The 25,201-nt window shown below is 46.7% G+C and overlaps 2 protein-coding genes across 3 annotated transcripts; one reads left to right on the forward strand and one right to left on the reverse strand.

Moving 5' to 3' along the window:
• Window positions 1–237: 237 nt before the first annotated feature.
• CRYBA4 (crystallin beta A4) lies at window positions 238–6,544 on the reverse strand. Of its 2 annotated transcripts, none has more exons than XM_036742031.1 (5): window positions 6,506–6,544; window positions 4,104–4,222; window positions 3,049–3,190; window positions 1,015–1,157; window positions 238–385 (listed from the first exon to the last, which is right to left on the reverse strand). In XM_036742031.1, the coding sequence occupies exons 1-5, from the start codon at window positions 6,542–6,544 to the stop codon at window positions 238–240; spliced, it is 591 nt and encodes a 196-aa protein (XP_036597926.1). The 2 variants fall into 2 exon arrangements, with proteins under 2 accessions (XP_036597926.1, XP_036597927.1); XM_036742032.1 differs by having other exon boundaries at window positions 4,104–4,218; window positions 6,502–6,544.
• A 7,647-nt stretch (window positions 6,545–14,191) lies between these two features.
• On the forward strand, window positions 14,192–24,722 carry CRYBB1 (crystallin beta B1). The gene is made up of 5 exons (XM_036741793.1): window positions 14,192–14,371; window positions 17,247–17,365; window positions 21,340–21,472; window positions 23,626–23,768; window positions 24,542–24,722. Exons 1-5 carry the CDS (start codon window positions 14,192–14,194, stop codon window positions 24,720–24,722), a joined length of 756 nt encoding a protein of 251 aa, XP_036597688.1.
• The last annotated feature ends 479 nt before the right edge of the window (window positions 24,723–25,201 follow it).

Here is a 25,201-nt window from a genome sequence, read left to right on the forward strand (position 1 = left end):
GTGTTGAGTTTAAGATGGCACACAGTAGGCATTTGAGTTCTGTTTTGGATCAGTTGAGTTTAAGATGGCACATGGTAGGCACTTCGTTAGGGCTTAGAGAATTGAACTGAATTTCAGTGGCAGGGAGGGTATAGGCACAGTTTGGAAAGAGTTGAATGAATAAACAAAAGGCTGAGGTTGAACAAACATTTATTCTTTGTGGCCTGGGCCAGATATCCAGCATGGGAGTTGGGGTTATCACTGCTGGATTCTGCGGATGGACTGAATCTGGAAAGTTTGAGCATGGGACCCCCACTCCCGAAAGTGTTTGTAGTCTCCTGAGTGGTGATCACATTCCAGAACATACTGGTAGCCTCGGTAGCCTGGGAACTGGGAACAAACCCAGCTGGAAAGCAAATATAAATTGAGAACGGAGGTATCTTTCCTTTCACCCCAGGGAAACAAGATCAGATGCCCTCCCAGGGGGTCATGGGACAGGAGAAGGGCAGGGGCTATGCCGGGAGGCTGTAGGTTCTGGATTGAGAACACTGTCCCCTTTTCACTATGTAGTTCCCAAAGAATAAGGTCTTCAGAAGAGACACAACAAAGAAACTGGTTGGCTATTGGGAAAAGTTTCAACTATTGGCTTCCTTCCTAGTTGTGAGAGCCTAGGGGATGGGGAAGTTCATTATAATAGAAAGAACACTGGAATCAGGAGTTTTCATCTTGGCTCCTTATTCTATGGTAGTCACTTAACTTATCTGTGCCTCACATACCTCATCTGGAAAATGAGGGGTTTGGACTAAATTATCTCTAAAGACCCTTCCAGTTCTAAGTGCTATGATCCTTTCGGGTAGATGACGTTTAAGAATTAAATGAGATAATGCGTGTAAATCACTTGGGAAACCTTAATGTAAAAATGCAAGCTCCTATATTATCAGCCTCTTCCCTCTGTCTGCTTGTTTCCTGCCTAATTGGCCTCTCTGCCCCCATCATCCCTCCCCGGAGGAAATCCAGGCTCTTAGATCTACTTACGCCCCACAATGGACTCGGAAGGAGCCCACTTCATTGTTGTCCCAGCCCATGGCTTGTAGGGAGGGGTAGTCATCACTCAATTCTCCCTTCCTGCCCAGAAAGTTTTCCTGCTCAAAGATGGTCATCCTGGAGTCTCGGTGGTTCTACAGGAAACACAGAAGGGAATCCAGAGGCTCTCGGAATTGGAGAAAGGACCTCATCCGGGATACTTAGTACTTAAATGGGAATCTCTACCCTAACATCTCCAGCAAGTGGGCAGGCAGCCTCTCCTGGGGGAGCTCACTACTGCCCAGGGCAGCCTGCTCCACTTGTAGACAGCTCTAATCGTGAGAAGTGGTTCCTTATATCAAAACTAGGTCTGCGTGTCCGTAGGTCCTACCTGATTCCTCTCCAAGACCTTTAGAATATAAATTCCTCGAGAGAAGAGACTGTTTTGCTTTTATCTTTGTATATATAGTGCCTAGTGCAGTACATAGTAGGAGCTTAATAAATGTTTGCTTACTGATCTTTCCGTGGCAACATTTCTCCTTCACAATCTCCAGTATGGATTCTCCAAGGTTTTGTCCTAAGGAAACTTCCCTTCCTCATATATTTACCACCCCACCTGCCCCCGTGAATACCTATACCACTTTATTCCTTGTACTTAGATTTTTTTCCAAATCACAGAATCACCAATTTGGAAGGAACGGGACCATCTAGTCCAACTTGTGGCTAAACTAGAATAAAGTTTCTGCAACATCCCTGACAGGTGGTCATCTTGCCTCTGCTTGGAGACCTCCACCTCACTACCTTTTGAGATATTTTAATAGCTTTGTAAACAATAAACTAAACAGATGTGAAGTGGTATTTGTTAATAGTAATATTATTACCCAAATTATTATCATTATCATTAGACTATTCAAGGCTCAGTTCGTATCACCCAACTGCATTAAGATTTTTTTGGGTAACATTATTAACATAGTAATATATTTATATCAACATAACATCATGATATATAATATTAATATATTAACATGATATTCATGCAAAAAGAAATAAATATTAGTATATTCTATACATTACATAATATACAATCCAAATTACATGTTAATATAATATATACAAGTGATATCATTTTATATAACATAATATAATTATATCAATGTGGTTAATCTAATATAGGTTAGATTACATGTGAGTCTTATATATAATATATATGATAAAGTCCCCAAAGGCTTAATGCGGTTTTGTGTATGTGTATATGCATATGTGTGAGTGTACCACCCTACCCAGTAGCAGGCTCCTTATTGGCTCTAGAATCTAGTACAGAATGCTGTTTGGCGTTCAAAGCCCTCCACACCCAAGCCCACTCCCCACTTTTCCAGTGTTTCTACATCTTACTCCTTACATTCCATCTGGTGAGCTAAGGGGGAGGGGGGAGGGGTCATTTAAATAGAAGAGATATATACTATACACATACATACACATATGTGTGTGTGCATGCTTATAAATACACATATTTATATACATACACATTTATGTGTGTTTACATATATGTAGGATATGTGTATATGTGTGTGTGTATACACATACAACTGTATTTCTCTAGAATTGGTTTTCTTTGTAATCCTATGTATTTTATTCTATGCATTTAAAAACACTCTTCAGAGAAGAGGTCCCAACAGCCAAAGGGTCCATGACAAAGAAGGTTGAGAACCCCCAGCTCCAGCTGTTGACTTTTCCCCCTTCCCCACCCACATTTGTGTGTATTGACTTTGCTTATATGTTGGACTCACTTGGCTGGGTACACTACACGTTATTTTCCAGCAGAAGAACGTAAGCTCCTTGAGGGCAGGGGCTCTTTTGTCTTTGTCTTTCCACCCTCAGTGCCTGGGGCAGCGGCTGGCACATAGTGGGTACTGGGTCAATGCGGAATCACCAAAGTCCCGCACTGGGAGCGGAGAGGTACCTAGGTGGCCACCTCGTCCAGCCTGGACGGGCACTTAGTCCAACATGTGCTTGTCGAATTGAATTGAGCTGAGCCGAGATACTTACCGCACAAGCTACAGGACGGAAGGAGGTGAGTCTCTCCACGTGGTAGGCGACGTTGCCGCTCCAGGCTTCCCAGCTTGGGTACTCACCTCGCTCCAGGACAAACTGCTGCCCTTGGAAGCCGGCGTGTTCAAAACCTACCCACCTGCAGACAGGGAGAGGGAGGGAGGGTGGCTGAGCTCTGAGGCTGCCACTCCTGCAGGTGGGACCTGTCACCAGCCTACTCAGTGGCAGGCTCCTTATCGGCCCCAGGATCTAGTACCGAACCCGGTCTGTTGTTCAAAGTCCTCCACACTCTAGCCCCACCCTTCACTTTTCCAGTCATTCTACATCTTACTCCCCACCTTCGATCTGGTGATCTAAGGGGGTGGGGGAAGAGGTCATTTAAATAGAATCCCCAGGCAAAGGGAACTTGATTTGCGCTCATCCTGGTCTAAGTGGTGTTTATTCCATGGTATTTTCATTAGCCTGATGTCCAGTGGGATCATATCCTCAGGGCTTCAGTAGCATGTGAGAGACTGGGAACGTTAAAATGGCACTTGACCTGGGTCCACGTCCACAAAAAATGCTATGCAATCCAACCATGGGTGGAGAAGATGATTGCCTTCTGGCCTGATTTGAACAGCCCCAGGAAGGTCATGTAGTCAAAATTCTTTCATCCACTCAGGCTTATGAAGTCCTTCCATATCCTTCACGTGTTTGGATTAAGCGTTATTCTCCACATGTGGCCCTTTTTTTTTTAACACATATGTAGAGTCACACTTTAGTATGAATCAGTTTGAGGTTTCCTCTATGGCTAGAAGAAAGCAGCTCCAGAGAACTAATGGGAAGTGGGGAGAAGGGACTCTGAGACGGGTTCAACAACAGAGAAGCTGAAGATGAGAAAACAGGGTAATAAAATGCTTGGAATTCTACAACAGGTCCAATGTGAGAGGCATGAAAGGGAAACCATCAGGCCCGATTCCCAGACCCCAGGGTCCCAGCGAGCTGAGTTCCCAGGGAGGACAGATTTTCCTGCCTGCCCAGAGGATCCTTCCCATGCCACACAGCAAACTCACGCTCCACTCTGTACTTTGACGGATCGGACTGTCTCAAAGCCAACCTCCAGGACACTGGGACACTCGGCTGTGAATTCATGCCGCCGGCCCTGGAAACCCTCCTGGTCCCAGACCACTATCTAGGTAAAAGAGGCAGGATAGTGAGGGCAGTCCAGGGTTTGACGCCAAACCACCTTCCCCTCCCTGTCTCTAGCAAAGAGGAGCCCTCACCATAGGCCCAGCTTCCTAGAACTCTGAGAGGGAAGGACAAATGTAAGTTGATAAAGGGGGAAAAGTTTGAGTAAGGAATCCTAAGGATCCATTGGGCAAAGCCCAACCATTTAAACCTTATAAAGATCTGAAGGGACCTCTGAGGTCATATGGTCCAGCCCTTACCCCCAAAGAATCTCCACTACGACACACCCAATATGGAGCATTTAGTTTTTGTGTGAAGAAGAACTCACTACATTCCACATTGGGCCAGCTCAAATTTTCCCCTGCAGCCAAACCTTTTTGATTTTCATCTGTTCTGCCCCAGGAGGCCAAATACAAATCTTTTTTTTTTGGGGGGGGGGGAAGCAATTGAGATTAAGTGACTTGTCCAGAGTCACACAGATAGTAAGTGTCTGAGGCCAGATTTGAACTCCAGGGCCAGTGCTTTATTCACTGCCCCATCAAATACAAATCTAATCTCTGCTCTATGTCATAGTCCTTTGAATCATTGAAGACAGCTAGAATATTCTACATACTCAGTCCTCTCCTACCCTCCCAACACATACACACACACAAACACACACACACACACACACACACACACACACACATCTCTCTTTTTCAGACTAAAAATCCCCGTTTCTTTCAACCAGTCCTCATACGGAATAGACTTAAGGCCCTTCCTTCACCATTTTGGTTGGTGGAAATCACAGGGTGATGAGATCATAGATTCCAAGGCAGAAGAGCCTTCAGAAACCATCCAGCCCAACACTCTCATTTTAGCAGACAAATAAATGGAAGAACAGTGAATTGTCCACAGTCATATGCTAGCAATTGCCAGAAGTGAGACTTGAACCCAGATCTTATGGACTCAAAATCCAAGACACTATGCACCCTGCAACAATCTCTAGAGCACCTTCCTCTGGACATTCCATCGATGTTCTTCCCAAAATGAGGCGCCCAGAACTAATACAATACTTCAGATGTGGTCTGACTGGCATCTAGCATGGCATCTGGCACATGGTGGGTGCTTGATAAATGTTCATTGACTGAGCAGGATAGAGGACAAAGGGAATATAATCACCTCCCTAGGCCTAGATGCTATACCTCTTATTAGTTTTTGTAGCTGCTACATTATTTGTTGCTTTTCAGTCATTTTTCAGTCGTATCTGACACTTCATTACCCCGTTTTGGGTAAAGATATTATGGTGGTTTGCCATTTCCTTCTCTAGCTCATTTTACAGATGAGGAAACTAAGGCAAACAGGGTCAAGTAACTTGCCTAGGATCACATAAGCTAGTATCTGAGGCCAGATTTGAACTCAGGAAGATGAATCTTCCTCCCTCCAGACCCAATGCTCTAAGTCTAGCCACTGTGCCACCTAACTGCCCATTCTACCAACTACAACATGTCACTGACTCAATTGAGCATGAAGACCACTAAACTTATTTTTTATATAAAATTTACTGTCTGACTCTGTCTCTTCCACCTTGAACTTGGAAAGTTGATTTTTTGAACCCAAAAGTAAAACTTTGCATTGGTCCTCATTCGATTTCATCTTACTACATTCAGCCTAATGTTTCCAGCCTGCCAAGACTTTTATGAATCATAGTCAATGCCTGTTTTAGTTGGCTTTCCTTCCCTGCTTAGGGTTATCTGATAGAGAGAATGCATTGTGGTCCTGGGAGAAAGAGGCCTAGGAGCCACGAAATCCAAGTCCCAGGTATAGCCCTATTGTGTAACCTTGGGCAAGTCAATACTGAGCTTGTTGTTCCTTCTCTCCAATCAATCCTCTCCTTCCAACCTCAGTGCACCTGCTACTTCTGCGGCAGTACTGCAGGGTCCTCTCCCTGGGCACTGGACACCATAGATTTACAGCTGCTCTCTCTTCCCCAGGCTCACACATACATGGTCAGATCTCTTGGAGATTGCCCAGCCCAACCTCCTCATTTTAAAGATGAGGCATGAAGAAGGGAAGGTCACAATGAGTGAGCAGTCAGAGTCTGGGCTCACATAAAAGTCTCCTTAATTCAGGGCTTCTTCTGTTTCTACCAAGATGCCTTTATGCAGGTAAAGATGGAGTCTGAGCTGAGGTGGGAAATTTGAGAGGGATAAAGGAGGGGACATCGGTAGTCATTTGCACCAGTGATTCATAGATCCCTCCCTTTGATCTATATCTCCTCACCACCACCCCAAGTCTTTGCACCTACCTTCCAGTGGCCAGATGATTTGGTACATTGTTGAGACATCGTGACTCCTCTTCTAGCTGGGGAAAGGAAAAGGAGCAGGTGAAGAAGAAGATGAAGAAGAAGAAGAAGAAGAAGAAGAAGAAGAAGAAGAAGAAGAAGAACAAGAACAAGAACAAGAACAAGAACAAGAACAAGAACAAGAACAAGAAGAACAAGAACAAGAAGAACAAGAACAAGAAGAAGAACAAGAAGAAGAAGAAGAAGAACAAGAAGAAGAAGAAGAAGAACAAGAAGAAGAAGAAGAACAAGAAAAAGAAGAAGAAGAAGAAGAAGAAGAAGAAGAAGAAGAAGAAGAAGAAGAAGAAGAAGAAGAAGAAGAAGAAAGAGAAGAAAAAAAGAAGAGAGAACCAGAAGTGGAGGAGAAGGGAATTTTGTACGTAGAGGGTCCTTGCCCTTTCTTTAAGAAAGTTTTCAGCCCTAGGCTCCCCTCTCCACACAAAGAAGGACCTAGAAGGATAAAGAATCCTACACAGCATATTGAATCATAGAAAGTTGAATGTTGGAGTTGAAAAGGGTACTAGAACATTAGAACATAAACAGAGCATTAGGACAGTGCTGGAAGGGCCTTTAGAACAGAGAAAGTTAGAACTATGAGGAACCTTGGAATATAGAATGTCAGAGCTGGAAGGGTCCTTAGAACAGGGCATGTTAGAGCTATGAGGAACCTTGGAATATAAAATGTCAGAGCTGAGAGGGTCCTTAGAATAGAGAATATCAGAACTGAGAGAGGTCTTAGAACAGAGAATGTTAGAACTATGAGGAACTTTGGAATATAGAATGTCAGATCAAGAGGGTCCTTAGAACAGGGAATGGCAGAGCTGGGAAGGAGCCTAGAACAGAAAATGGTAGAGCTAGGAAGGAGCCTAGAACAGAGAATGGCAGAGCTGGAACACAGAATGTCTGACTAAAAAGATTCTTGGAATAACAACTAAGCATCACAGACATGCAGAAAGTTAGAGTCATAGACCATTAAAGTTTCACAGAATCACAAAATGTTAGTGTAGGGAAACATTAAAATCTCAGAATCTTACAACTAGAAGGAACTTGGAGCTCATTTTGCCCACCCCCTTCCCTTATTAGGTCTCAATACTGTCTAGATGGGTCTCACACTCTCACTGACCACATACTGTTCACTTACCGAGCTGGGGCCCCAGGGAAAATACAGGGAGCTGGCCCAGCAGACAAAGCTGTGTCGGTGCTTCTTATAGCCCTTGGACAGAGAGGAGGGGGTGGGAGGGGGTGAAAGTCTGGCTCCTAAAAGTCCTAGTCAGCACATGTGTGGGGATGACCTTGCTGAGGAACAAAGAGCTGGATCAGGAGAGAAAACAAGCCCATACAAATCTGGGCCACCTCAGTCTCCAGCTTGAGCTCAGGGCTTATCGGGCCTTCTCTCTCCCTCTGGGTAGGGCAGTGGGCCGGCCTCTCTACGAGGGAGCAGCCATCCCATCTTCTCCCTCCACCACCAGCGACCAAGGAAATCTGGGAAAAGAAGATTATATCCCCGTTCTCCTCATTCTTCCAGGCTTCCAAATATCCTTAGGAAACAAGATTGTCTATACTTGCTTATGAAGATGGGGCTTATGGGTGTGGAATGTTGCTTATACTGTCTGGTACCCTTGATGTGATGGAGGTGGCTCTATGGGCTTCGTGGATGTGGGAGAGACTTCCCTAAAAAGAACAGTGAGCATCCCCTCCCAAAAGGAAGAGCTTGGTTTTTACCAGCCTGGATTGTAAGAATTCCTCATAGGACAGCCATACAAGTAATAGAAAGCATTCGTAGAATACGTGAAGGTTCGCAAAGCTCTTTACAAACATCCCGTTCGAGCCTCACAATAACCCTGGGAGGTAGGCACTGTTGCCCACATTTTACAAATGACACAACTGAGGCAAACAGAGATTAAGTGCCTCGCCCAAGGTCTCAGGCTAGATTTGAACTCAAGACCTTCTGACTCTAGGTCCAGGCCTCTATCCACTTTGCCACCTGGGATCATCAGATTTCAAGTCGAACTGGACCTTAGCCAGGCACTGTCAGGCGCTGATATGGTTCTGTGGGTCACCTTCTAGGGCCACAATGAGGGTCATAAGGGCCTATGAGTAGCAGCACGACTCAGTGACAGAGGCCTGGACCCGAGCCAGGGACCCAGGTTTGAATCACAGCTTGGTCAAAGATTCCCTGCCCTCTTCTCTCAGGCCTCATCCCCTCCCACCACAGTGTGTGAGGACAGGCCTGCCCCAGGCCACTGAGGCCTGCTCGGTCACCACCTTCCCTGAGCAAATCCCCCTCTCACCTCCATTTTCCCATCTATAAAATGACAAGTTTGGATTAGATAGACAACATCACAGTGGATAGAACACTGGGCCTGGAGTCAGGAAGGCTCATTTTATTGAGTTACAATCTGGCCTCAGACACTTACTACCTGTGTGACCCTGGACAAGTCACTTAACCCTGTTTGCCTGGAGAATGAAATGGCAAACCACTCCAGTATCTTTGCCAAGAAAACCCCAAAAAGGGCCATGAAGAATTGGGCAGGACTGATAAATGACTGAACAACAACAAAGATCTTAGTGGGCTCTGACAATCTATGTTCTAAGTTCCAGTCTAACCCAATTCTCTGATCTAAGTAGCCCCTCCCCCCATTCTGACATTCTCTGATCTAAGGCCCCTCCCATCTCTGACATCCCCTGTTCTAAGGCCCCTCCCAACCCTGACATCCCCTGTTCTGAGGCCCCTCCCAGACCTCACATTCCCTGTTCTGAGGCCCCTCCCAGGCCTGAGATTCCCTGTTCTGCACTCTCTTCCAGGTCTCGTATCCTCTATTCTGCGGTGTCTTCCATTGCTAACATCCTACATTCTATGCTCAATGTTTCAAGATTCTTTCCAGTTTATGTGTCAGGTCCTTTCTAGCTCTTAACATTCCAGATTCTTTCCAGCCTTGACATTCCAGGTTCAAATTCCCCTCCCATACAAACATCTATGTTCTAAAGATCCTCATATCTCTGACGTTGTTCTAAGCTCTCTTCAAGGTCTAGCATTCTCTGTTCTAAGGTCCCTTCCAGATATAACATCTTATGTTCAATATTTGTTGTTTTTAGGTTCCTTCTAATTTATATTCTCAAGTCCTCTATAGTTTGGATGTTCTATGTTCCAAGTTCCCATCCATCTCTGTAATCTAAATTCTAAATTCCCTTCTGACTCTCACAATCCAATGTTTTAAGACACTTTCCAGTTCTGACATTCTAGGTTCTATGTTCTGAGGTCCCTTCCAAATCTGACATCCTCTGTTCTAAATTTCCTCCTAGCTCTAGTATTCCAAGTTCTCTGGCCTTCCAGCTAATTGGCCTCTGAGGCAATGGCTGCCTGCATCTGAGGTAAATGGCATTTCATGGGAGATCATGGTGGCCTGGGAGGTGAAGGGGTGCAGTGGGGAGAGCCTGGGCCTGGGAACCAGAACTAGTCTGATGAGTGCCAGTGATGGGTCAAGAAAAATGGTGGGTCAGTTCTCCATGGAAGTATTCCCAGTCCCCTCAGCCAGAGAAAAACTTGTTCTGTGGTCCATGGAGACCCTACTTCCCAGTTTCCTCTTGAGAAGCAGCTCTAGCGGCCAAGACCTTGGCACTCCAGGCAGCAGCTGGAAGCTTGCGGAAGTGGCTGGCCATACTTCAAAGTCCCAGAAAATGTGGGTGGCCCCTCCATCCTCAGGAACCTTCCCACAGGCCCTTGGCTCAGACTCCAAAAGCAAATATAAGAAGCATCCACCTCCACCCACTCTTCCCCCTCTCTCCTGGCTTGAGATGAGAGATTGTAGAACAGAGGTGTCTGAGCAGAGAAGAGGCCCTGGCAGCTGGCCAGGAGTGGGCACAGAGCTGGAGGAGGAAGCATCGTGGGCAGGGCAGGGTGAGGTCAGTGGGAGGAGGAAGGAGGAAAAAGGAAAAGAGACACAGAGATGACTTGATACCAGCACCTGAGAGTACCTGGAATTCTTCAGGTATCTAAGAAAGGGAGTGGAAAGAGCCCTGGACAGTTAGCTTTCTATTTGCCTAGCTTTCTATTTGTATGACCTTGGGCAAGTCATTAGACTTGAGTTTCATCTTTCATAAAATGGAGGGTGGACTAAGTGGCCTTTAAGGTCCCATCTTTCCCTAAATCTCAGCCAAAACTTGACCTACTACAACTCTTTTGGATAGGGAGGTGGACCTAGGTAAGAGAATAGAACAAAAAATGGCCAAGTCGTGAAACTCTTGACCCCTTTACAACTTCATAGATAGAGAGCTGAAAGGAACCTTTAGAGGTCATCTAACCCAATTCTATTATGTTATAGGTGGAGAAACTGAGGCCCAGAGATGAAGTGAAGTGCCCAAGGTCACACGCAGCCAAGAAAATTCCAAGTCTTCCTGGCTTCAAATCCAAAGTGTATTCCACAGTACTATAAATGTCTCCTTTTTGTGCAGTCCTGAAGAGAGCCCTGGGCTCTGTGTCAAGCACTTAGGTACTGTGCCTGACATACAGCAGGTGCTTAATAAGTGCTTATTTCCTTCCTTTTGTCCTTCCATGACACTGTGAGATAGCACAAACATTAGTGTCCCTATTTTATGGAGGAGAAATTGAAGCTCTGACAGTCATACTGGCTTGAAACCCTACGGATTATTCTTCGTATCACCCAGAGCACTTCCATATTCATTATGGCTTCCAATCCTCCTATGTGGAATGAGGATCATCAATAAAATCTCCCCCAGCTCTAGATGCTGTGGATGCAAGTCTGAGGGGGGAGGAAGAGGAATAAGGGTAGCGTGGGAAGGTGTTTTTGATCAGTCATTTCAGTTGTGTCTGACTCTTTGTGGCCCCCTTCATGGTTTTCTTGGCAGAGATGCTGCAGTGGTTTTCCATTTCCTTCTCCAGCTCATTTTACAGTTGAGGAAACTGAGGCAAACAGGGTTAAGTTAATAGTCCAGAGTCACACAGCTAGTAAGTATCTGAGGCGGGATTCGAACTCATGAACATGAGCCTTCCTGTGTCTAGCCTGGTGTTCAATGCACTATGGCACCCCCTAGTGGCCCATATAGTGGGAAGCGTGGATTCCTAGGACCTGGTCTTCCTCAAAAATGAAGGCAGGGATTGCTTTTGCTTTTCTTTCCATCCCCAGTGCTTCAGCCCAGCACATCCAACACAGTGGTGGTGGTTGTTGTCCTTTGTTCTGCGAGAGGACCGAAATGACATCATTAGCTAGCATCAAGATTCTATGTGTCCAACTATGGCTGATCAGGCCAATACGAGCTCAGAATGCTCTACCACAGGTCAGGCACAGATAGTCCATGGGAACATTTGGGGTGGATTCTCTAAACTTGTGCATCCTGTGTTTCCTTTGAGCTGTCTCAATTCTGCTTTGCTCATAGAGCACAGCACTTTCTCTGATGCGGGCACGCCATGCTGAGAGGTCCTGTGCCAGTGTCTCCCATGTCACATGATCAATTCCAAAGTTCTTGAGAGAGACCATGAGAGTGTCCTTGTATCGCTTCTTCTGAACACCATGTGAACACTTGCCCTGTGTAAGTGCTTAACTAATGCTTGCTCATCGACTGACTGGGGCACAAGTGCCCGATCTACCCCAAGCTGGGGACAAGTCATTCAGCTTCTTTAGGCTATGTCTGTAAAATGAGAGTGTTTCACCAAATGACTTCTGGCATCATTTGCAGCCCTAAGACATAATGGTCCTTTGAGAGCAATTAAGCAATAAAGAAGCATTAATTAAGTGCCTACTGTATGCCAGACTCTGGGCTAGATGCCAAGGATATAAAAAGTAAACATTCCCTGCCCTTGAGGAGCTTAGAATCTATCAGTCTGAGGAAAGTGGGCCAAAGAAAGGAAGAGCCTTGTTTAAAGGCTCCAGGGGACCAGATCGTGGTGTAAGGGGGAAGGGGCATGTGTGCCACGGTTGGGGGGGACCCTTGTGGGGAAACCCACTGACCAATTGGGTCTTTGGCATGAAACAGATGAGCTGAAGTGGGAAAACAGCCCATCAGGGCTTTGTGTGCTCCGTATAATGGGACGTGCTGCCCTCAGCATTGAAAGGGCCAAAGAGAGGGGGCCTGGGCCCTGGCCCCTCCCACCCCCCAGATCATCTCCCCAAAGGAAGTGATGACAGAGCAGCCCTAAGGGGCAGCCCCTGAGGCCTGCTGACCCAGCATCTCCTTTGTGTGGCCCCCCACAGGCTTCTGCTGCTGCCAGACTATAAAACCCGAGGAGTGGCCCCAGACTGCCAACCACAGCCCCAGCCCAGGCCCCTGCACTCAGGACAAAAGTCGCTCCCCAGGTAAGAGGACGCCTCTCTGAGTGAACCCTGAGCTGAAACCCAATGCCCAACTGGAGAAAGAAAAAGGCGTGTGCAAAGTCTTTCCTAAGAATATGGATAATAATAGCTAACATTTACACAGAACTTATATAGAACTTTATATAGAAGATTTGCAAGTATCTCATTTGATCCTAACAACAACCCTAGGAGACAGATATTATTATTAACCTCATTTTTTAAAAGATAAGGAAACTGAGGCAGACAGAGGTTAAATGACTTTCCCAGGTAGTAAGTGTCTGAGGTCACATCTGGGCTCAAGTCTTGACTCTGGGTCCAGTGCTCTAACCACTGAACCATCTAGCTCCCTTCATGATATATACTGTATATGGCCAGGAGAGACTCAGGGCCAGGAGACCCAAGCTGGGTTTCTGTTGTGGCTTACTACTTGTGTGACCTTGACTTTTATGACATTTAACCTCTCTGGGTCTCAGTTTTTTTTCCATCTGTAAAATAGGAGAAAATAACATCGCACTAGCTTCCTCGTAGAGCTATTGCATGGATATACCCTCTGTATACCCTTAACGAGCTATAGAAATGTGAGTGGTTGGTTAGTGTTGCTGGCAGAAATAGCCCAGCTCAGAAAGGTTCCAAGATCCAATCTGTTATTTTTTTTAATAAGATGGCAGATGTGGGGAGCAGGGGTGCCCTAGTGACAAATACTGATGTTTCTGTCCATAGTTGACAGAAGGGCAAAAACTCTCTCCTCTAGAAAGAACCCAAGTTTAGGGGCCAGAAGTCTCAGCCTCAGGCTTAGCTCTGCCATTCAATGGTGGATGTACGATGTTGGGCAAGCCTCAACTTCCTTGAACTCCAAACTGAAGAGGGTGGACTGAATCATGGTTGCACAGAGCTGGGAGGGACAGTAGAGGTCCTCTTTTATTGAATTGGTATCATGGACCCCTTTGGTGGTCTGGTAAATTTTATGGACCCTTTTTGTTGTGGCCTACTTTCATAACTGAAAGAAATGCGAAAAGTCACTTGTAAGTTAGTAAAAATGAAGATGTATTTTTTTTCTCATCCAAGTTCAAAGACCTCTTGAAATCTATCCAAAGGGGTCTGTGGACCTAGGGTTAAGAACCCTTGATCTAGAACAAACCCCTCATCTTACAGAGATGGAGATTGAGGCCCGAGTTCTACACTAGGAGTTAGTAGCAGAGCTAAGATTCGGACCCAGATTGCCCAACTCCCACTTCAGCACTGGGTGTGAGTAAGGGAAAGGGGAGGAGACATGAAAGGTGTCCCTGTTCTGAGCTTACCTCTCTTCTTGGGCTTTTCCTGCAGATTTCTCTAAGCGGGAACCATGTCCCAGCCCGCAAAGGCCCCCACAGCCCCAACTACTGCTGCCAGCCCAGCCACGGAGGGAAAGGAAAAAGGGGCACCTTCCTCAGTGCCCCCTCCTGGACCCACCCCAGCTGTGGTTCCTGCCTCTGTGCCTGTCCCCAGCTCCAAGGTTGGGGACTTGCCCATGGGAGGCTTCAAGGTAAGGGCCATTGAGGTTTGCCAAGAAGATATGGCTTCCCTCTATCCCCTCCCCCTCGCTCCTTCTAAGTGACAAGGGACTTCCAGACTGACCTAAGGGCAAGTATTTGGGGGCCTTGCGAAGAAGATCCAGAGGTTTCGGTGGACTCCCAACTGAGTAATGATATGGATCAACAGTGTGATAGGTCAGCCAAGAAAGCTAATGCGGTCCATTGGGGGACTTCCTGGATCTGCATTCAGAGGCCTGGATTCAAATCCTGTCTCTGAGGCTGTGTGACGTGGGGCCAGTCACTTAACATCTCCAAGTTTCCTCAACTAAATATAAATAATGGGGCTCAACTACATGGCCTCTGGAGTCATTTATGGCTCTAGAGCTATAATCTTGATTATCGTGTTCACTTCCAATAACTGTATTTTGGAAAGTGGGAGGGGGCAGAGGAGGAGTCTTGAGGTTTTGCTGTTCAGTCATTTTCAGTCGTGTCTGACTCTTTGTGACCCCATTTGGGGTTTTCGTGGCAGAGGAGTAATTTGCCATTTCCTTTTCCAGCACATTTTTTAAAGTTTTTTTTGAGGGGGGGGCAGGGCAATTGGGGTTAAGTGACTTGCCCCAGGTCACACAGCCAGAAAGTGTGTCAAGTGTCTAAGGCCGGATTTGAACTCAGGTCCTCCCGACTCCAGGGCCGGTGCTCTACTCACTGCACCACTGAGCTGCCCCGTCAGCTCATTTTGTAGATGAGTAAACTGAGGCAAACTGGGTTAAGAAAATCAGTTGAAGGGACTAGAGGGAACTCAGGGAACACATGATTATAGCTTTCGTGTGTCTGAAGGACGGTCATGTAGAAGAGAGAGCAGGAGTATTCAAGAGGACGTGATAGGTCAAAATGGCCACGCAGGCAGATTTAGGCTCTCTTCACAAGGAGAGTTGTCTCATACTACAATCGGTCCTCAAGATATACTGGGTTCCCCTTCAATGGGGGCCTTCAAGCCAAAGGATGGACCAAAGAATGACCACATAAGGTACTGAATAGAGTACCTGGCCAGTCAGGAAGACCTGTATTTAATATCCCACCTCAGACAGTTCCTAGCTGTGTGACCCTGGGCAAGTCACTTCACTCTATCGGCCTCCATTTTCTCATCTGTAAAATGAGCTGGAGAAGGAAATGGCAAAGCACGCCAATATCTTCGCCAAGAAAACCCCAAATGGGGTGACGAAGAATCAGACACAACTGACCAACAGCAACTAAATATATGCTTGTCTGGGGTGTTTTAGAAAGATCCCTGTTCAATACAGCTAGACCAGCTGGACTTTGAGATCCCTTGAAGTTCCAAGAGCCTGTGATTCTGTCTTACTTCCCTCACCACCTAAACCAGAGCTCTGGGGCTTAAGTAATTGTTGGGTATGAATTCTCTAAGGGGGCAGAGATTGGGGAGCGGGAAAAGGAAGGGAAAGGGAAGAGCTATCTGGGGAGATTTCCAAAGGAAGAGAGAAGCATTTTGTGATGGAAGCTTTCCCCTCCTCCATCTCTACTCCGCTCTCTGGGTCAGAAGGCTGAATTCCTGCTCAGGGCTTAAAGAAAAGAGAAGTAAAATAGACCATCTGTAGATACAGCTGGCTTGCAGAAATCTGATCCAGGAGAAGGGGACATTTTTTGGCTGGTTGGAAACAACATATGCATTGAGAAGTAAAGTAAATACAAAGTGATGCTCTGGGCCAGCAGTAGCAACTCGATGGGGAAGGAGAGCTCAGCTCTCAAAAAATTGCCCTGAAGGGAGCCCCAAGATACAAGGGGGAAGTCTTTGAGTTCAGAGAAGGCTAAGAGTCCTTCCAGACTCAAGATCCTCCAGTCTCCTACTGTGTATGAAGCACTAGGCCTGGATCTGGGAATAGAAAAACTTCTTTCAAACACAGCTCAGATGTGACCTCCCAACCAGGGACTTTCCTGACCTTGCCAGTTACTGATATACCCCTCCTCTCAAGGCTCAACATGAACTTTGGAGGTGCTTACTTGTATATCCAGGGAAGACAGCAGTTAGGAAAACTCATTTTCCCTAGTTCAAAGCTGGCCTCAAATACTTACTAGTTGGGTGACCCTGGGCAAGTCACTTAACCCCTGTTTGCCTCAGTTTCCTCATCTGTAAAATGAGCTGGAAATGGCAAACCACTCTAATATCTTTGTGGAGAAAGCCCCAAATGGGGTCATGAAGAGTTGGGACATGAATGAAAAATGACTGAACATTTGTATGTATGTTATGTCCCCCTGGTAGAAGGGAAGCTTCTCAAGGGTATGTTTGTTAAATTGTTGAAATGAAAGTAGTCCCTGTCCTCAAGGGGCTTACTTTCTCCTTGGGAGGTTCTAATCTGCTGGGAGGGCTTCCCAAAGAAATGGCATTCTGACTCAGGCCCTTAAGAATGGGCAAGCTTTGGGCAAAACAGAGAGAGACGCTCTAACACTTGGTGGCCTTATGACCGCAGACCCAGGGACGTCTCTGGACCCCACTTTCCTTATCTATCGAGGGAGGGCAGTGGACTACCTCTGATGGTCTCTGAATCTTTGAGAGGGGAAGATAAGGAGAAAACTGGGGGGGCAGGTCTAAGTCCCCTCCCCCCTAAAAATCAGGGAGACATTAGGGGAAAGTGTCATAGGATCATGGATTCAGATCTGGAAGAAACCTTAGAAGCCACCGAGTCCACGGCCTTCATTTTACAGATAGGGGACAGAGCTTGAGAGACTGGACTGAAGACACAAAATTAGTGTCCGTAGTGCGGTTTGAATTCAAGAGTTCCTGACTCTAAGACTGGAAGCAGGCACACCATCCTGTTTCTATCTTCCCCTCTGCCTCGCTCTGACTTTTTTTCTCCCCTGTGGTTTGGCCAGCTGGTGGTCTTTGATCAGGAAAACTTCCAAGGCCGCCGTGTGGAATTCTCAGGGGAATGCATGAATCTGGGAGACCGAGGATTTGACCGAGTTCGCAGCATCATCGTTATATCAGGACCGTGAGTGTGACGAGCTGGGGTCTGGGAGAAGAAGGGTCCCTCTCTGGGAGAGAGCCTCTCTATCACAGTGGGGACAGGGGCTTATCCCCAGGGGCTCACTGAGCTCCACTCAGAGTCAGCCAAGAGGCCCCATGCTCAGTACTGTGGGATGGACAATTGCCCCCTGCAAGGGTTTTTACAGGGGCAGAACAGGAAGACAGGGAGGGCACATCAAGAGGCAGAGAGGGAGACGGGGTGTCTGGGTGAGGTTGGGGAAAGGCTGGTATAGGACCAGAAATTGGCCCTGGCATGATTTTGTCTTGGGCCCAGCCCTGCCACACATTCCTGTGGTCACAGCTCAGGGGATCCTGTGTCCAACCCAGGGCCCAGCCAAATGCCACCCCCCTTTCCTCTCATTCTCCCACCTCCCATGGCCAGATGAAGGGGACTAAACTGGGAGATTCCTGAGACCTGGCTTTGGGCAGTGCCACTCCCACTGACTCACTGTGTCTTTGGGTAATCTGTTTTCCCTCCATGGGCTTGCATCCTTTCTGTAAAATGAAGGATTTCAATTAGGTGCTCTCCAGGGTCACTTCTAACATCCCATGTTCTAAGTTCTCTCCTAGCTCTCATGTTCTGTCTTCTAAGACCTCTCTCAGCTCTGACATTCTCTGTTCTAAGACCTTTCCCAGTTCTGACATTCCCTATTTTAAGAAGCCTCCAAGCTCTGACATTGTTTTAAGAACCCTCCTAGCTCTGACATTTCCTGTTCTAAGGTCCTCTCAGTTCTGATATTCCCTGTTCTAAGGCCCTTCCCAGCTTTGACATTTTCTTCGCTAAGGGCCCTCTGACATTTTCTGTTCTAAGCTCCCTTCCAACTCTGACATTCCCTGTTCTAAGCTCCCTCCCACCTCTGACATTTTGTACTTTTTTGCCCCATAGAGGAAAAGCAATGGTGAGCAGGCTGAAGAACAGAACCTTTTGCCTTTAGATTCCCCTCCCACCCTAAGCTAGCCACAGTGGGTCCTGGAAGCCAGCTCCAGAGAATGTCCCAGGCCCTGAACCTCATGGGCCCAGCACAATCCCTGCTCCACCCCCGAGTTTTCTCTTCGCTATGCATCTGCCAGGCATAGAGGTTTCAGAGATGGGGAAGGCTAAATTAAGGCCTATTTAGGTTTCTGAAGCTTATTTCTGTGGCAGTGACTCAAACCTGGAGCATTTCTTTAGGGCTGGACTTCAGCTGGACTCCCCAGCGGGGCTGAGTGTCCTGCCTCCACTTTCTAAGCTTTTCTTTCTGCATAGAGAGAAGTACACGCAGAACCCAGGGTGGAGGGAGCCCACGTGAGGAAGTTTCAGGGTCCTGTAAGGTAAAACAGCTGAGGAGAGCATACATTCAGGGAGGACATAGCCTACGTTTATTAAGATATTGGAGACTAGGGCAAATTAAGTGAAGAGCCCCCTGGACCCTCCCCCTACCAGAAAACTCCTCAGTGGTCCCTGAAATTCTACCATTAGACATTTCTTCCTTTGGCTTAAAGGTTCCCTGTTAAAACACAAATGCCCCCATAAGAAGAGGTCACATAATAGAATCATCCTTTTCTGGAATTTAGGGATTCTTGGAGATAATCATCTAGTTCAAACCCATTCTTACTGCAATGAGTCCCTTTTGTGTCATTCCTGACAAAGTGGTCTTCCAGACCCCTTACAGTGATTCAGAGAGGGGAAGTGACTTTTCCAATGTTACACAGCAAATTGGCAGCAGAGCTGGGACCAGAACCGGGTCTGGCGATGCCTAGTCTGGGTCAGAGTTCATTTCCTCTCTTGCCTTTAAGTTATCTTAAGTTAGTAAACTAATGTCAATGTTAAGTTAGTAAACTAATGACCTGTGTCCGATTCTTGTTGGCTCCAGACAAGGCTGGTCAAAGCTGCTCCATTTTGGGTTCTGACTCTTCCAGGATAACACTTACTCCCTCACGAGTCATGTTGAGGGAAAAATAAGCCTGCTGATTTGCCAACTGGGAAAACTGAACCTGGCAACTCAGGCTGCGGCCAAGGCTGCCATCTCCTCTTGGAAAGCAGAGAGCAAAAATAACCCAGCCCCGGGGGAGATCATCCCATATCTCTATTCTCTGTCAGTAATAGAAGCGTGATGGGATGATGGGCATGCTCAATCTGGAGGCAGAGGACTTGGGTTTGAGTCCTGGTTCAGATGCTTATTACCCATGTAAACTTGGGCAATTCTGAAAAAAAATCTGAAAAACTGGGGGTTTGGGTCAGATGACCCCTAAAGTCCCCTCTAAAGCTAAAAGCTTACAGCCCGATGCTCTCCTGCAGTGATGGTAACTCACTATCTAAAGGCAAATTTCATTGTTGGACAGCTCCCAATGTCAGGAATGCAGCGTACCTCCATTATCAGAAGTAACGGAGAGCTGGACTGAGTCTAGAAGACCTGGGTTCTAGTAATGCTTCTGATACATACTGACTATGTACTCTTGGACAAGTCCCCCCCACCCCCACCCCTGGGCCTCAGTTTCCTCACCTGTAAAGGAGCTGGACTAGAATTGGACTAGATAAAAGAGCGGGGAGGTTCAGTTCAGTCATTTTCAGTCCTGTCCAATTCTTTGTGACTCTTTGCAGGATTTTCTTGGCAAAGATGTTGGAGTGGTTTGCCATTTTCTTCTCTAACTCATTTTACAGATGAGGAAACTAAGGCAAACACAGTTAAGTGACTTGCCCAAGGTCATACAGCTAATAAGTGTTTAGGATCAGATTTGAACTCAGGGAGATGAGTCTTCTTGACTCCAGGCCCAGTGCTCTGTCCGCTGTGCTATCCAGCCACCCAGATGACTAGATGACATTTAAGGTCTGTTTTAGCTCTAAATCTGTGATTCTATGATTTCTTTCAGGCTCTCCCCACTCCTTCCCCCCGCCCCCCACCCCCTGCCCCGCTCCCAGGCAACTCTCTATAAAGAATATGCTGATCCTCATTTTCAGAGGGAATTTCTTTCTTGGGATTTACCCTTATCAATGAAATCAGCAGGTCTGGGTCTGTACCCTCCTCAAAACAAAAATATAAGACTAAGAATAATGGTACCAAAATTAAGAATGGTAAACTAGCTAGCATCCATAGAGAGCTCGAAGGTTTGCAAAGCACCATGGCTATGTTAACTAATTTGAAAATCATTCTTATCTGAAATTGAAATCTTCCTTCCTGTAACTTCCCCATTCATTCTAGCTCTTCCCTCTTCTCCCCTCCTCAAGCTTCTCCTTGGAACTCAGTTCACCAGCACAGAGTTTAATGGATGGAGTTACATAGCCCATAAGCCCCTAGCAGCAAGGCAATAGATCTTAACAATCCCCTAATCCAGGAGTCCTTAACCTGGGGTCCCTGAATGTCAAAATATATGTTTTGCTAACTGTATTTCAACATAGGATGTTCCAAAAGTCTTAGAGTACTTTTAACCTTTAAGCATTTCCTCATGCATTTTTTATTTTATGCACCGGAAAATGTTATTCTGAGAAGAGGTCCATAGGCTTCAACAGACTGAAAAGGAGTACTTGACACAAAAAAGCCAAGAACCCCTGCTCTAGTTTAATCCCCTCATTTTACAGAGGAGGAAACTGAGACCCAAAGGGACTCTGAAGTGGCTTGGTCCAGGTCACATGGCCACTCAGTGGCAATTTTATCCCAATCCTATGCTGCTGGTTTTCTTAGGGACACACTGCCTATAGGTGCTTTGAGATCCTCTCCTACCAAGTGTCCTATAATACTATTCTACCTCCTTTTTTCATCCAGAAATAAAGAAGGGCAGCCACCCTACTGCCCCACCTCATGTACTCCTCCGTCCCCAAGCTGCCTTCCCTGGGGGGTGGAGGGAAATGGAAAGCAGACTGGGATTGTTTGGCTTTTGCTAATGGCCTCTTTCCTCTCTGCATGCCACCTGCCCTTGGTGCTCCTATCCCTTTGGTCCATGTCCACTGGACCGTTGGCCCAGTTGGGTGGCCTTTGAGCAGTCCAACTTCCGAGGAGAGATGTTCATTTTGGAGAAGGGCGAGTATCCTCGATGGGACACCTGGTCTTGCAGCTACCGTAGCGACTGCCTCATGTCCTTCCGGCCCATCAGGATGGTGAGAGCTGGGGGCCAGGGAGCTGAAGACAGGAGGCTTGGCAAAGAGAGGGACCTGGAGAAGGGAGGTGGGAGGAAAGGGGAAGATGATGAGCCCATGCAGGCCTCTCTGTAAGACAGTCACTCAAACAAAGAGTATATATTGAGGACCAAAAAGTTAATTAGTCCCCAAGGACAGAGGGGATGGTTCCCCTGTCCTCTGCTTTAGTCAGACCATCTCTGGAGTGTTGTGTTGCGTTGAGTTGGGACACCATAGTTCAGGAAAAATGTTGACAAGCTGTAAGAGGCAGGGTGTCAGAGTGGCGAGCAGGCTAGCTGTGGAGTCATTCAGAGATGGCTTCAGGCAAGGGATCTACAATGAGGTTCACCCCTTCCAATGGGGAAGATTGGCAGGTGGCAAACTGTTTTGAGGCCATAATAAGGAAAAGGGCACCTGGGGACAAATTCATATGGGAAAGTTCAGGGAAGGGGATGAGGAACAACCTCTCTTGTTCATACATGGTTGTCAGTAGGTACAATGCATACAGTACCAGACCTGGGTTTAGTTCCTGTCTCTGACACATATTGGCTGAGTCACCCTAGGTAAGTCACTTGGCCTACTATTTCCTCAACTACAAAATGAGGGTGTTGGACTCAATGGCCTTTAAAATCCCTCCCAGCTCTAAATCGATGTTCCTTTGCTTGGATAAATGGCCTTACCTGCTTGAAGTTTGGATTCAGTCAAAGGGCCATACTTGAGGGCCTAGAGGGCCACATGTGGCCTCAAGGCTGAAGGTTCCCCACTCCTGCTCAAACTGGGGGTGTTTGGCCTACAGACAGAGAAGACTCAGGGGACAGATGTTAACTGTTTTTGAGTATTTACAGGACTAACATGAGAAGGGATTAGGTTTGTTGTCATCATTACCATCATCAACATTTTCACTGTTGGTCCCAGAAGCATAACCAGGAATTATGGGTAGAAGTTGCAAAAAAAAAAAAAGGTTAATTTTGTGTTGATACAAGGGAAAGCTTCTTAAGAATAAGCAGTGTCCCCAAGTGGAAAAGGCTCTTCCTCATTCGAAGCCTTTGAGTACAGAATGGATGATCAGTCATTGGGTCTGTTATAATGAGGATTCCTTCTGTGTATGAATTGGATGGGATGTCCATTGGAGTCCCTACTAGCCCACAAATTCTGTAATTCTGGATATTTTGCTGTCCTCATTCTTATTTTTCCCCTTTGCTTCTCTGTATCTTTGGTCAGTCCATCCCCATGCCTCAAATTGGTGCTGTAACTAGGGTAGGAGTGGCCAGAGCTTTGCCCTAGGGTGCTGGAATATAGGGGGCTGCTTAGGATGCTTGTAGTCTCTATGAAATGTAGAAACAAGTGAGCTTAGCACCTAATTATCTAGAACCACTCTTGCTTTTCTCCCCAAGTCCCCTCACCCCCACCAGTCCTTTGGATTGTTCTGTGGTTTTTGTCTTCTACAGGGAGCTCCTTGGTAGCAAATGAATTGCCCCAGGCACCAAAATTGGTAGTCATAGCTCTGCCTTCAATAGACTCTGCACCATAGGCCACCTCATCTCTTTTTAGTTAAAATCCTTCCTTCCTACAAGGCCTGAATTATATTCTATCTGTTCCTTGATTTGGAGGCAGCCAGATGACACAGTGGATAGAGAACTGGGCCTGGAATCAAGAAGACCTGAATTCATATCTGATGCCACCCTGGGCAATCACTTAAACTCTGCATGCCTTAGTTTCCTCATCTGTAAATAACAGCACCTACCTCCCAGGGCTGTTGTGAGGATCAAATGAAATAATGTTTGTAAAGTGTACTTAGCACAGTGCCTGGCATATAATAGGTGCTTAATAAATGCTTATTTCCTTCCTTCCTTCTCAGACCACTCTCTCCTAGCTAATCTCTGCTGACATTTTGCCTTAATCCTTCCCTTTGCACTTATTCTTTTCCACCTTGTATAACATAATTACCTGGGTACTTGTCCCTCCCCCAGGACATTAGGATTGAAGGCAGGGCTCAAGAGTCTGTGTCCCTAGTTCATTCCCAGTCAGTGAGGAAGAAGTGAAGGTTGGTGGAACTAAAGAGGCAGAAGGCCCATGGTTCTGACCCCACCTCCAAGCATCCAGTCTCTGAGGCCTTGGCCCCTTCCTTCCCCCAGGACTCTCTAGATCACAAGATCTGTCTGTTTGAATGTACCAACTTCAAGGGGAACAAGATGGAGATTCACGAGGACGATGTGCCCAGTCTCTGGGCCTATGGCTTCTGTGACCGCGTGGGCAGCGTGAGGGTGCCCAGTGGCACGTAAGTATTGGTCTTGGACCTGGGTTCTAGTTCTGGTTCTGACACTGATTAGTTAGGGGACTTTGGGGAAGTTGCTCCTTGAACTTCAATTTCTTTATCTGTGAAATGAGGGTGTTGGGCTAGATTTGTCTCCAAGCTCTAATATTCCATATTCTAGGACCTTAAGAATCCTCCTGGTTCTGACATTCTCAGTTCTAAAGGCCTTCCCAGATCTCACATCCCCTGTTCTAAGGCCTTTTCAGCCCTGACATTCCTTGTTCTCAGGCCCTTCCCAGCTCTGACATCCTTTATTCTAAGGCCCCTCCCAGCTCTCATATTCCCTGTTCTCAGAACCCTGATCCCCATTCCTTCATCTCCAATGGTCTAGATTCTACCATCCCAAGTCTGTAAAATATATGTTCAGTGACAAATGAATTACAGAAACAATGCACTAGGAATTCAGAGGAGGAGGACCTGGAAGGGGGAAGATGGTGAGGATCTATATACAAATAATTATGTAGGAGGTGGAACTTGGACTTAGCTTGAAGCAAGCAATTCAGCAGAGTACACCAAGATCATTGCAAATAGGGGGAACAGGCATGAGCAGAAGGTGAAGAGGCGGCCATGAACCTGGCCTGCGTGTGGGTCAGTGAGGAGGCCATGTGGGATGGCTTGGGAGGAGGGGAGGAATGGGAGCTGAGTCTGCCTGATTGGCTCTGATGGGGACAGACTGAAGGACTCAAATATCGACCTAAGGAGTCTCTGTTTTTATCCATTCTCCTTCCTCTAACAAGGTGGGTTGGCTACCAGTACCCCGGCTACCGAGGCTACCAGTATCTGTTTGAGCCTGGCGAGTACAAGCATTGGAATGAGTGGTCTGCCTACCAGCCCCAGATCCAGTCCGTCCGTCGAATTAGGGACATGCAGTGGCACCAGAAGGGCTGCTTCCCCATCCCCAGCAGTCTGCCCAAGTGAGAACATGGCCCCAGCACTGGGAAACTGATCGAAGCCTGAGAGGCTCCTACCAAGTTTAGAGTTGTTTGCGTGCCTCAGGGCAATGGGCTGCCCAGGTCCCAGCTCTCTCATCCCTTCCCCCCCCACTGTGCCTAAACACACTCTTGACAATTTGAATAAAAGTTTTCCATACCCCAAACTCACTCCTTCTATTGGAATCTGTTGTCCCTGGGAAGTGATCTGTGCTGTCAGCCATGAGGTCATCACCAGAAAGAGCATTGGAGTCTAATCCAGCCTTGCCTCTTACTAGCTTGTGACCTTGGGCAAGTCATTTAATTTCATTGGGGCTGTTTCTTCATCTGTAAAACGAGGAGGTTGGATTGGGTGACCCTGAAGTTCTCTTCCATCTCTAGATCTGTGATCCCCAGATCCTATTCTCCAGGCTCCTTGTAGTCTATTATCTGATCTTCTTGGGTCCATAAAATAACAGTGAACATTTG

Source organism: Trichosurus vulpecula, chromosome 1 (genome assembly GCF_011100635.1).
Source record: "Trichosurus vulpecula isolate mTriVul1 chromosome 1, mTriVul1.pri, whole genome shotgun sequence".
Lineage (NCBI taxonomy): Eukaryota > Metazoa > Chordata > Mammalia > Diprotodontia > Phalangeridae > Trichosurus > Trichosurus vulpecula.

What these genes read in the sequence shown, in the direction of transcription:
- CRYBA4 (XM_036742031.1), bottom strand. Translation starts at nt 6,544, where the DNA reads ATGTCTCAACAATGTACCAAATCATCTGGCCACTGGAAG. An exon ending in AATCATCTGGCCACTGGAAG is followed by an intron (nt 4,223 to 6,505) that starts GTAGGTGCAAAG and finishes TCTTTTACCTAG; the next exon opens with ATAGTGGTCTGGGACCAGGA. An exon ending in TCCGTCCTGTAGCTTGTGCG is followed by an intron (nt 1,158 to 3,048) that starts GTAAGTATCTCG and finishes TGTTTCCTGTAG; the next exon opens with AACCACCGAGACTCCAGGAT.
- CRYBB1 (XM_036741793.1), top strand. Translation starts at nt 14,192, where the DNA reads ATGTCCCAGCCCGCAAAGGCCCCCACAGCCCCAACTACTGCTGCCAGC. An exon ending in TGCCCATGGGAGGCTTCAAG is followed by an intron (nt 14,372 to 17,246) that starts GTAAGGGCCATT and finishes TGGTTTGGCCAG; the next exon opens with CTGGTGGTCTTTGATCAGGA. An exon ending in GTGAGGGTGCCCAGTGGCAC is followed by an intron (nt 23,769 to 24,541) that starts GTAAGTATTGGT and finishes TCCTCTAACAAG; the next exon opens with GTGGGTTGGCTACCAGTACC.